This window comes from Penaeus japonicus, unplaced genomic scaffold, assembly GCF_977035675.1.
Source record: "Penaeus japonicus unplaced genomic scaffold, GWHDUDI00000001_assembly GWHDUDI00000042, whole genome shotgun sequence".
In the NCBI taxonomy this organism is placed as follows: domain Eukaryota; kingdom Metazoa; phylum Arthropoda; class Malacostraca; order Decapoda; family Penaeidae; genus Penaeus; species Penaeus japonicus.
In genome coordinates, this window is record NW_028234444.1 from 8,256,752 (window position 1) to 8,269,251 (window position 12,500).

The window sequence follows — 12,500 nt, forward strand, 5'->3', positions numbered from 1 at the left end:
TGATGACAGGTACACCCAGTGTGTTCAGGCTTGTGCCCTGCAGTCGGACTTAGACATGTTGCCTGGTGGAGATCAGACGGAAATCGGAGAAAAGGTACTGTCTGCTGTAGATATTTGTAGTATTTTTTCATATTTTAGACACCTTAAATACAAAATATATAATAGAAAGAGAAAAAGATGGAATGATTTAAAAGTTCTAACTTTTAATGCTTTAACTCCAAAAATTAATAGAAGCTTTAGAGAAAAGAGTAAGTATGTATAGTAATTGTAACACTTATGAATTAATTTTCTTTACAAATCATTTGAATATTTTACTCAGTCTTTTGCGAAGTGATTAAGACTTTCAGATATACTGATTAATTGATTTTTTACAAGAGGTTTAGTTATAGACTGATGGGTTGCTGGGCTCTTTGATATTATCATCTTAAAAAAACTCTTGCCAAAATTCTATATATTGGTATTAGATCTGTTTGTTATACATTGTCAAAAGTACGATTTTGAATGTAGCTATAAATATAAGATTATGAATGTAGCTAAATGCACAGATAGATTTGTATTTCTTTTTAGATATATAGATTTGTTGCCCTCCCATTTATTTCCTTTTCTCTCTCACTCTACCTTTTCCCCATGTTCCTCTTGTTCTTCCATCTTCCTCGTCCCCCTACTAATTTTAATGAATGGATTGTTGTTTCACCATATATGACAATTGACTTGACAATTATTCATGAATTGGTTGTGACTTGCAGGGCATCAACTTGAGTGGTGGACAGAAGCAGCGAGTCAGCTTGGCCAGAGCTGTTTATTCTAATGCGGATATTTACCTCCTTGACGATCCCCTCAGTGCAGTTGACTCTCATGTTGGAAAGCACATCTTTGAGAATGTCATTGGACCAGAGGGAGTTCTGAAGGGAAAGGTAGGGACTGATTATAGTTATTTATATAATGTTTTTGTTACTTTCTTTTAAAAATATTTATGTATATTTTCATCCCTGTGTGCTGCCTGTTAGCAATTGAGGTGCTGCCTATCAGTGGCCAGTCACCATTAACTGAAGTGAGTGTGTGTGGCTCACCAATCTTCACTGAAGTAAGATACATAACAAAATTAAATCAACACTACACTGTTACAGAAGAATAGTACCTTATAATGGTACTTTTTTCATAAGATTTGGATCAGTGTTCAAGGAGTTACAGTAAGCATAAGTTTAGTGAAACTAAGATAATTCCATCCAGCCAAGGCAGTCACCACTTCACACCCAGCATATGGATGTGAAAGATATCCTAGACATAATTTGCATGAAACCGTTTGCACAAGATTTCTGATTTGCATTAAAAAATGGTTTGTATATATAGCTCACATAATTGGCATGATCAACCACTTTATATATATTGTTTCCAATTTTTTATTTATTTATCTATTTTTTCAGTACATCTCTTTTTATAAAGAAAAAAAAAGTGTTAAGTCTTTTTTAAGTTTATTTGTCAACCAGTGAACATTTTTCTCTTCCTTTATAGACTCGCATTTTGGTGACTCATGGCCTAACGTACCTACCAAAAGTTGAGAAAATTGTTGTACTCAAGAAGGGTGTGATCACAGAGCAAGGAACATATAAAGAACTGATAGAAAAGAAAGGAGAATTCCAAGAATTTCTGCTGCAGTATTTGTCAGAAGAAATTGAAGACGAGGAAGAACTGGAAGGTGAGATATGTAGGAAAAGATGGTAATATTTGAATTGTTTGATTATTGCAAGCAGTCATGTTTGTCTATCAGTCATAGGATTGTACTGTATAGGATATCAAAATGGAACTCAGAATATATCACTTGGATTTAATCAAAGAATCCTACTTCATGAGACTTTGATCTTAACCTGTACATGTTGTTCGTATTAGATTTAGTCATGTTCAAGTGAAAATAGTACTAAAATTCCACAGAAAGCCAGAGGTTTATTGTAATGTTTTCAGGTATCATTATGTAGATTTCAACCTCTGGATTCCAAAAATAAAACTTTTTTTGAATAATAGTAGATAGAAGTTAATGTTCTATGACAGATTTTAAGATGTGTCTTTTAGAGGTTGAAGGTAGTCCAGTAATGGCAACAGAAAAGGATAAGAGAATTAAAACAAATTACATGACTGCAAGATAGTTTTTGTGTCTAAATATTCATATGGCTAAGTAATTTTAAGCCAAGTTTTTTGTAATAGTACTATTCACATCCATTATTTTATGCCCCCCCTCCATTTTTTTTTCTCATTATTACATATTTTTATTGGTACTTATATCAGTTCCTCTTCTTACCAATCCTTAAGAGAAGGCATTTGATGTATATTTAATTCTTCACTGATTTTTCATGCATTTGATTTACATTTCTTTCTTCACTTATTTCAGGACTGGAAGACATTAAGATGCAGTTGGAGAGTGCACTTGGCAAAGAAGGTTTACAACGGCAAATATCTCGCACTAAGCGTGAGAGTGAGAGTGAAAGCATAGGGCATGAGGCAGTGTAAGAAAAAATATTTAAATTTTGATCAGAAATGTATCCAGTATTTAATTTATACATTTAACAATCTGGTTGTATTGAATATTTTGACTGATATTAGGTACTTAATTAAGGTATGTAAATAATTTTCCCATCATGAATTTGAACCCAGTAACTATAGATAGCATACAGAAAGAATGGAACTAAACTAAAACAGAATGTTTTATAAAGAATGATGGGTTCAAGGGCTTGTCAGTATTACATTTTAGAAAGTTAAATGAAGAAACACAACTTTACAGAGGGGAACACAGAGGCAGTCTCCGTCGCAGAAGCAAAAAGATCAGTGAATCTGAAAAACCCAAGCCGGCTGTTGCTTCTCCTCAGAAACCAGACGTTAAAGTTGGACAAAAACTTATTGAGAAAGAGAAGGCGGAAACTGGCAAGGTAATTACATCAGAATTTGAATTGGTGATTTGATATTAATGAAAACAAATGTTGGATTTTCAAGATGTTATTGTTAATTTTATTTTGTTTTATTTTTATATTATTATTGTTATCATTATTATCATTTTTTTCATTTTTTAGTTTGCTTTCTTACCATTACAGATATATATGACAAAGTAGATTGGCTTTCAGACAAACAATAACATTTAGGTGATTCAATCTTTAGGTATAATCCTAATCTGAAGTCTTCGGACCAAGAGTTGCAATACCAACTTATCTCCCCCATTTCCATCTCCAGGTCCAGCTTTCTGTGTATGGATACTACATCAAGGCTATTGGCATATTGTCGACTTCCATGACTGTGTTGTTCTATGTCCTCTCCCAAGCATGTACGGTGGGCTCAAACGTGTGGCTTACTGCTTGGTCCTCAGAATCGGCACTCCAAAATGAGACGGGACAGGATCCAGCTATAAGAGACAAATACCTAGGTGTTTATGGGGCTCTAGGGATCGGGCAAGGTAAGACACTTCTCCTGTCGTTCTTGCATTGCAGGTGTTTTGTTTGTAAACTACATGAAAAGAGTTTGCATGCATTTGAGTGAAACCTTCCTTCCCATGCTTGCAGTTATCTACTTCTCTATGATAAGTATATCAGGGTGAGAGAGAAAGTATGTCTATACATATTTTGCTTTCTTCTTTTGTCTTATATCATATAATGCAAAGTAAAAGAATTCAGAATGATACAATTGTGCCTCAGGGTAAACTGCCATAGCTATGAGATACGGAGAAAATGAATGGAATAATGTTATCTTCTATATAACAATTGAACTATATGGGTTGTATTATTGAAGTATTCAAATAAGGTTGGTATTTGCATTTAATTTAGCATGTGCATGATAGTATTCATTAGGACCCAAGTAGCATAAGTGTAAGATGTATAGGCATTGCTATCTCAGATAGTAGGTTGCAGGAATGACTATATGAAAATACATTGTATGCTCAGCTGAAAAGGGATAGTTGGTTGGAATTAAAAAAAAAAGGATTAAGAAATGGAATTAACTTATTCAAATCCAGCAATCATTGTTATAAGCAGGTTTGACAACATTGAAGCTAGAGCATTGTAAGACTTTTACAAATGTTGTATGTTCACTTATAGCATGGAATTCCAGATACTTTATCCTAGTTCATTTCATCAGAAAAATACAGGGATTAATCAGCTTTCTTTAAAGCTTGCTTACTATGCATTTATTTAGATTTAAGCTTATTGCAAAGCTAAGCATTCAAAAAAGTTTTGGAGAACTAAAATCTTCAAGATTTAGGAATTTATCTTTGCAAGGAAAATTGACAAGAAAGTATAGAATAAAGATTATGGAACTACTTTTCAGATATAGTGTGTTTGTTTATCTTTGGCAAAGATAGAATATCTGAATTTAGAACAGAGATTGTTTTTTAGTAAAATATGCTTTCACGAAGTTGCTATAGTTTCTGGATATGTATGATGTAGTGCATATTTTCATACTATTGAATCATTCACAGATATTAATAGATTAAGATATGATTCAGGAAGGTCTGCAGTGCACATGAATATTGTAAACTAAGTTTAGTAATGTAAGTTTAGTAATGAAATAGTCATATTCCCAGGTAATGTGTGTATTCTTACATGTCAAGAGGTAATGATTGTAGCATAGAAAAAAATATGACCTAATTGCAAATACTATTCATTATTTAATTAACATGAAGTGTGAATATTTTATTCCAATTTACAGCCCTTACCATATGCCTTGGATCATTGATTATTGCTGGTGCAACTGTCAGTGCATCAAAGCTGTTGCACAAGATGTTACTAGATAATGTTATGCACAGCCCTATGTCATTCTTTGACATGACACCCATTGGTCGTATAGTTAACCGTTTCTCAAAGGACTTGGACACAGTTGATGTACTTCTACCAAGTAATCTGAGGGCTTGGGTCTCGTGCCTTATATCGGTAAGGAGTGTCACAAAAACCTATGGGAGTGTGGAACTCTGATGATAAACTTGAGTAGCTTTAATTCAGCTTTGTCTGCCTTGTTGGGGAAATGTGCGTTTTTTTTCTTTGTGGGATTTACCGGGAAAACTGGAACTTGTTGATGCCAGTGTAGAATGTGTTGTAGGGGAATTGTGTGAATTAGAATTTGGATATGCCAGTGCCAGTGAGAAATTATTGAAAAAAAGATGTTTTTGTCTTATTTTACTTGTAAGTTTTGTGTTTACACTTGTGTTAGACTAAGTATGTAGTAGGAGTTAATTTTTGGTGGATATTAGTAGAGTATGATTACTACTTGTGTGACTTTTGATGTGGTTCTTTTTCAGCTCTCACAAGTAGAAATCTTGCCTATTCATGTGGGAAGAGAGATTTGGTAATTTTGTACATTTTTAATAGGCAAAAGGATTTTGTTTATATTGGTATATGGAGTTTGAATCCTCCAATTGCTTGTGTGCTGTTTTCTTAAAATACCAATATATACAGTATTCTTTGCCCCCCCCAAAAAAAAAAAAAAAAAAAAAAAAGTTTCAAGGGTAAGTGATTACAAAAATCTGCATGTAAGGTTCGGGTCTATTGAAGATGTAGGTTATAAGGTAATTTTTGCTTGTGGTCTGATTATTTATTTCTTATTTACATGTGGAACATGATTTTGCTTAGTAATATGTCCACAAGTATGTCATACATTTGTTTTGTTTTCTTTGATTTTGTTACATGCTTTACATTCCCCCGAATGTTTGTACTTCAGCATTGTTCATCTTGGGCGGAGCATTTTCCTTGTCGTTCGGTGCTCTTGATGCAGCAGAAAGACTACACACAAATATTTTGAAGAATGTCATGCGTCTGCCAATGTCCTTCTTTGACACAAATCCAGTAGGGCGCATGATTAATCGGTTTGGCAAGGATGTTGATACAATGGACAATATTTTGCCTTGGAGCATACGATCTTGGCTCATGTGCCTGTTTCAGGTATGTAAGGATTCTCTTGCAAAGCATGGATTGCCTTTTGGGCTCTTTTTCCTGCGAGTGAGTTCTAACACCTTTTGTTCTTGTGTGTTTTTTAATTTGATAATTTTGTAAAAACGGCAGAAAGGAATGGTTCACTGGCCAATAGCATTATATAATTTACCAGTTTATGTTTCTTATGGTAAAGGTCAGAGTCTTGTATTCTGAATTATCAGGGAGAATTTAGACATATGTTTTATTGTTATTTAAATAATGCTTATTCATAAATGTTTTCTGTTTAACAAGCTCTGGTAATAGGAAATTTGTCATTGTTCTAAAGAAACAAGATATGAAATATTTTGTCCCAAGACACCATAAATTGAAACTTTATTAACAGTTAAAGATTAGATGCTAATGATTACCACGTTTCATATGTCATCACATGTAATCTTTCACAACGTATAGAAGTAGACTTTTATCTCTCCATTACTCCATCAGCACAGGTGTCTTTGCTTCTTGCGTATTAGATGCTTCTGTTAAAGCAAGTTATCCTTTATTTTATCTTTAGCTATTTTTAGACTTTTACCACAAGGATTCAGGAATTTTGCTGAATCTTGCTGCATTTATTTTATGTTGTTTGTGTGTCTGTGTATATGTGTATTTGCTTGACTGCTTTTATAATTGGCTTGGTGTTTGTTTTATGATTACTATGATTTAACAGTATAGTGTTCCTTTAGAATTAAGAATCATACTAAATTAGATTGAACATATATATTTATCAAACCATGTTTGTAAATAGTATGTAGAAATTTGATTACTTTAAACATAAGCAAAGTCTAAATATTGACACCAAACTTAATTTATTTTCCAGTGCCGTTATGAAATATGATAATGTTTTTCAGGTGGTTGCAACCTTTTTGGCCATCATTTATGCAACTCCAATCTTCGTTGTGGTTATGGTGCCAACCATGATTATATACTACTTCGTGCAGGTAACTATGCAAGGAATAGCACTTTTCATCTCTTTTTTTATTCCATTTTTCTCTCATTTTGGTTGTCTTTCTTATTCTTTTTCTCTTTTCTGATTCTGTTTCTCTTTCTTTTTTTTTCTCCTTTTTTATTATGTCTGTCTCTCATTTCTGTTTCTCTTTCATTTTCTCTCTTTTTCTTTTTCACTCTTTCTCTCTTATCATTTTCTTTTTTTCTCTCATCATCTATCTGGTAATTATTCCATTTCTCTCCATTTTTATCTGTTCTTGTTCTGTTTCTGTCTTGCGTTTGATTTTGCTCATTCTGTTACTCTCTTCCTTTTTTTTTCCCCTTTCTCTCTTTCTTTCTTATTTTGTATCTCTGTTTTTTTTTTCTCATTCTGTCTCTCTCTCTCATTCATTTTTCTCATTCTCTTTCCCTCCCTTTCTCCCTCTCCCTCTCTTTCTCCCTCTCCCTCTCCCTCTCCCTCTCCCTCTCCCTCTCCCTCTCCCTCTCCCTCTCCCTCTCCCTCTCCCTCTCCTTCTCCTTCTCCTTCTCCTTCTCCTTCTCCTTCTCCTTCTCCCTCTCCCTCTCCCTCTCCCTCTCCCTCTCCCTCTCCCTCTCCCTCTCCCTCTCCCTCTCCCTCTCCCTCTCCCTCTCCCTCTCCCTCTCCCTCTCTCTCTCTCTCTCTCTCTCTCTCTCTCTCCCTCCCTCTCCCTCCCTCACTCTTCCTAAATTATCTTTCTCTCTTTCTCTTCCATATCTTACCTGGCTGATCTGATTCCTCTTTTCTGCTAATCTTTAAACTTTCTGCTTGATATTCAGTGACAGTTTGATATTTTGTTAACTGCACTGTGTTGTAAAATCAAAGTAATGTGGAGTAAATTTTCAGGTTCTTTATGTGTCAACCTCAAGGCAGTTGAAGCGCATTGAGTCAGTGTCTCGTTCTCCCATTTACTCACACTTCCAAGAAAGTATACAGGGTAGGTGGAATGAATATGAATGTATTTGTGTATTTATCATTTTAGATATGATTGATAGTTTCATGATGTGAATATCCAGCTTGAAACATCCCGTATATGATCGTTTCTTGAATTTACAGGTGCTAGCACAATCCGAGCCTTTGGCAGAGCTAACCAGTTCATGCTTGACTCTGAGAAGAAAGTCGACACGAACCAAATCAGTTCCTTCCCAAGTGTCATGGCTAACCGGTATGTAGTACAGTGAGGTTTATGAATAAACATGTTGATAAATGATCAGTTGTTTGCAATGAGTATTTAGGTAGACTGTGGAAGGATCAGGAGAGTTATTGAAATGAGATAAACAATTCCTTATGCTTGACAGAAATATTTACCATGAGTTGTAAGATAGATAGTTAATCAGTTTGAAGCTACAGATACTATTTATGAACTACATTTCTTTTGTTTAAAATTGATAAGTCTATGCTTGATTCTAATACTTGGAACATACCATCATCTTGCAGATGGTTGGCCATTCGACTGGAGTTTATTGGCAACATCATGACCTTCTTTGCATCTCTGTTTGCTGTGCTTGGTCGAGATACCATATCTAGTGGACTTGTTGGTCTCTCAGTCAGCTATGCTTTGTCGGTAAGTGGAGTTTATAATTTTTGAAAGGTATCTTTATTAGACACAAAGTTTCATCAATTGCCATATTATTTTATTAATGCAAATTTCTAAGTGAATCTGAAAGAAAGTGAATGTGGGCATGACTTTGATTGATTGCAAGATACCTTCAGTGACTTTCTTTCCTTTATCTTAGTCACCCAAACCCATTTTTGTCTCTGACATAGATAACCCAAGCTGGTTTTAATTTTTCATCATAGAAAACTCAATCCATGTTTTTGCTGTTATCGTTATTGTTTAGTTGTTCCTCTCCTCCTTTTCTAATTTTGTCAAATGACCAAACTTTTATTTTTACTTTTTCATGATACAGATAAAAAAAAAAAAAAAAAATACCTATACAAACATAGTAACCCCAACTTCCTTTATTTTTAATGTAGGTAACACAAACCCTGAACTGGTTAGTGAGAATGACGTCAGACGTAGAGACGAACATCGTGGCTGTGGAACGTATCAAGGAATATACCGAAACGACCCAAGAGGCTGAATGGGAGATCCCTATGAAAAAGCCGGAAAAGGTGAGTCTTTTATTTGTATGGCAATGTTTACCTTTAAGGTGATTGGAGGTGTATATATTTGTATATATATATTTATATTTTTATGTAGTACATACATAGACATAAAAATATATATATATATATATATATATGATTCAAAAGTAATTTGCAGACATTGAACAGCTGAATCTTTTAGCAATTAGAAAATTTTACCCTCCGTAAAATACGTAGATTTAACCCTGCAATTCAGTGTTTTTATTCAATTATTAGAAACCTCTGTATGTAGATAAATCAAGAGTTTGCAGTATAATATATTGGAAAAAAATCCTGATTTTATATATTTTGAAAATGTCTTCTGCTTATCATAATATCTCCTCTGTTTCTTTATTCTTTTGTCATCATACACATTGCTGCATGGATGTCTTTCTTGTCCTATGATCTCTTATGCTTTGTAGAATAGAAATGAAATGAAAATTTCCTTGTTTCAGGACTGGCCACAGCATGGGGTCGTCAAGTTCAATAAGTACTCCACCAGATACCGAGAAGGCCTTGACTTGGTTGTGAGAGATATTGATTGTCAAATATCTGGAGGGGAGAAGGTAGGATCTTGTATTTTAATAGGAAACCCTTTTTGTTAGTATTGTTATTTTTTTTATTTTTTTTTATTATGGTTGAATATTATGAAAATGATTTTTTCTTTTAATGAGGAACCAGAAAAGTTGATTTACAAATAATTTGTTCATTTTGTTTCAACTATATTGGGTTTGGGATAGTTATTTTTCTGGTTTCTAAAATTAATATCCATTTCTCATGTTTATTATGATGTAGTTGCTAATGTTTTCATATTTGACAAATAATTTTACGTATGGTTTGTTGCAGATTGGTATTGTTGGTCGAACTGGTGCAGGAAAGTCTTCGCTCACATTGGCACTTTTCCGTATTATTGAAGCTGCTGGTGGCAACATCACAATTGACAACATTGACATTTCCAACATTGGTCTCCATGATGTACGCAGAAGATTGACAATTATCCCACAGGTATGTAATTCTTTGTCATTGTCATCATCTTTGTCATTGTCATAATAATTTTTGCCAATGTCATCATCTTTGTCATTGTCATAATAATTTTTGCCATTGTCATCATCTTTGTCATTGTCATCTTCATTATTATCTTCATCTTCATCTCTATCATCTTTATCATCATCATCATCTTCATCATTCCCCTCAACCTCACCCCTTGCCTGTACGACCACCCATCTTCCGCCATGACTCAGCGCTACACCTCTACCTCCACCTCTTGTTCTCCCTCTCGCCTTTTTTTCTGATTGTCTAGCTGACTGATTATATTTCTACACCAGATTGTATTTTAGAATCTTGATATCATGATTTATATATAATATATCTAACCTAATGTATTGATAGAATCTAACTTGATGTATTTCCAAAGCAAATGTATCTATTTTTTCTCTTTGTTCAGGACCCTGTGCTGTTCAGCGGTACACTTCGCATGAACTTGGATCCGTTTAACTCTTACAATGATGAGAAGGTTTGGTCAGCCTTGGAACATTCTCACCTCAAGGAATTTGTTTCGCAACTTGGCTCTGGTCTTCAGCATGAAGTGTCTGAAGGAGGCGAAAACCTCAGGTGAGTTGTGGCCTCTTTTTCTTCTAGTGTGTTGTCTTGTGTGTTTTTTTTTTTTTTTTTCATATAGTTCTTTTTGGTCTCATGCTTCTTCTTTGTTGTCTTCTGTTTCTCATTTCTGTTTAACTGGATTTGAGGCTTAACCCTTAAATGTCTTACGCTCTGGCAAATAAGATGCACAAAGTAATCTCTACATGATTTAGAGGTTTATTTTAGAATCCACATATCAAAATCTACATTGTGTGTTGAAAACATAACAGCAACATCCTTTTTTATGTGGAATGTTAGCACAGGTTGCAAATGTCTTCACCTAAGCATAGCTAAAAGTAGTATACATGTCCTTCTAGGTTTAAGTATATGATGAGACAAGAAATTGAGATGACTTTGTGCCTTTTTTTTTTCTTACAATATTTCCCCACCTACTCTCCTTTCGTTTTTTTCAATCTCTTGTATTCTGTCTTCTTTGTTTTCCATTATTCTTGTCTTTCATGTGCTTGTACTTCTGCTTCTGGGTTGCCCTTTCCTATTTTTTGGGTAAAGTCAGCACATGGCTTTTAGCATCTGATATGGGTGTATATACGAGGTTGCACCTTTTTTTCTGTATTATTTTTTGTTTTATTTTTTCATGTAACATATTAAATTGATTTAAGAATGAGAGATGAGTTTTATATTCTTTGATATCTGTATTATCTTTTTTCTTTTAATCTCCTTGTTATCCTTTCAGTTCTCATCCCCCTTTTCACTCCTTTCTCTACTTTTGTCTCATCTCCAGTCTTTCTACTTTCTTCTTTTGATTCCTCTTATGAGTTTGGAAGTTGTCATACATAAAAGTCCCCACCCACAACTTTTTCTTTTCTTTTCTCTGCTGTACACTAATGCCCACCTCCCTTTTTCTCGTGCAGTGTTGGGCAGAGGCAGCTTGTGTGTCTGGCACGAGCTCTCCTCCGCAAAACAAGGGTGTTGGTTTTAGATGAGGCCACAGCAGCTGTCGATTTGGAGACGGATGACCTCATCCAACAGACCATCCGCCGGGAGTTTGCAGATTGTACTGTGATCACAATTGCTCACAGACTTAACACTATCATGGATTCCTCAAGGTAACTGTTTAACCCATTCATGACGGGGGCATTCCAGCCTTGCATGTCACAGTGCCGGGGCTCTCGAACGCATAGGCCTAAATCAGTTAAATAAACGACGCTGTATCACGTCCCCAGCGAACGGGCCTAGAATGCGTGGTACAGTAGTGTACCACCCGTCACGAGAGGGTTAATATAATTGATTAAATATCATTTTTTTTTTATAAGTATTCTCTTTAGTTATTACCATAATTTCGTTCAAATTTGTTAAGTATTTCAGTTTATGCTTTTAAGTATTTTATGTAACAGCTGCTAATTGTATTTTTAACAGTAAAACATGTATAAAGATACATAGTTGACTTTGTGTTTGTTACATTTCAGAGTTCTGGTGTTAGACAAAGGAGAGATCAGAGAGTTTGACACCCCAGAAAATCTGCTGAAAGACAAGAAGTCTGTATTTTATTCTATGGCCAGAGATGCAGGTCTTGTTTAAGATATTCTCCATTAATATATAGTACTTAAAAATGTTACCTTTTAAATGAAAACATTTTGTTTAGAAAAGAGCACCCTTCAGGCAATGTACTGGTCTTAATGTTGATGTTCATAACTTGTGCAGAAGCTATTTTATTTTGAGAGATAAAAAACATTTATCATGTTCTCATAATGTCTGTGATTTAGTATGTTGCAGTTTGTACTTGTCAGATGTATGAATATACTGTCATTATTTCATTTACTGTTTGTGAAACTTTTTTATGTTAATGTCTCCAGTTGAAAGTTAAAGTTTGTTTT

General features: G+C 34.5%; 1 protein-coding gene across 4 annotated transcripts in view; it reads left to right on the forward strand.

Annotated features, from left to right (window-relative positions):
• The window catches only part of LOC122263044 (multidrug resistance-associated protein 1), a 33,907-nt gene that overhangs the window by 21,210 nt on the left and 197 nt on the right, over nt 1–12,500 (forward strand). For 2 of the 4 annotated variants that reach the window (XM_043031336.2, XM_043031339.2), the window contains exons 15-31: nt 1–94; nt 747–914; nt 1,513–1,696; nt 2,384–2,498; nt 2,774–2,918; nt 3,217–3,436; nt 4,684–4,904; nt 6,788–6,877; nt 7,747–7,837; nt 7,957–8,065; nt 8,338–8,464; nt 8,878–9,015; nt 9,483–9,593; nt 9,874–10,032; nt 10,472–10,638; nt 11,538–11,732; nt 12,093–12,500. The exon at nt 1–94 is cut by the window's left edge and continues 83 nt beyond it; the exon at nt 12,093–12,500 is cut by the window's right edge and continues 197 nt beyond it. In XM_043031336.2, coding sequence (XP_042887270.2) covers nt 1–94; nt 747–914; nt 1,513–1,696; nt 2,384–2,498; nt 2,774–2,918; nt 3,217–3,436; nt 4,684–4,904; nt 6,788–6,877; nt 7,747–7,837; nt 7,957–8,065; nt 8,338–8,464; nt 8,878–9,015; nt 9,483–9,593; nt 9,874–10,032; nt 10,472–10,638; nt 11,538–11,732; nt 12,093–12,204 — 2,446 coding nt within the window. In that variant the 3' untranslated portion in view covers nt 12,205–12,500. Of the gene's footprint in view, nt 95–746; nt 915–1,512; nt 1,697–2,383; nt 2,499–2,773; nt 2,919–3,216; nt 3,437–4,683; nt 4,905–5,688; nt 5,910–6,787; nt 6,878–7,746; nt 7,838–7,956; nt 8,066–8,337; nt 8,465–8,877; nt 9,016–9,482; nt 9,594–9,873; nt 10,033–10,471; nt 10,639–11,537; nt 11,733–12,092 lie in introns of all 4 variants that reach the window. The other 2 variants (XM_043031337.2, XM_086535189.1) reach the window with 1 other exon arrangement.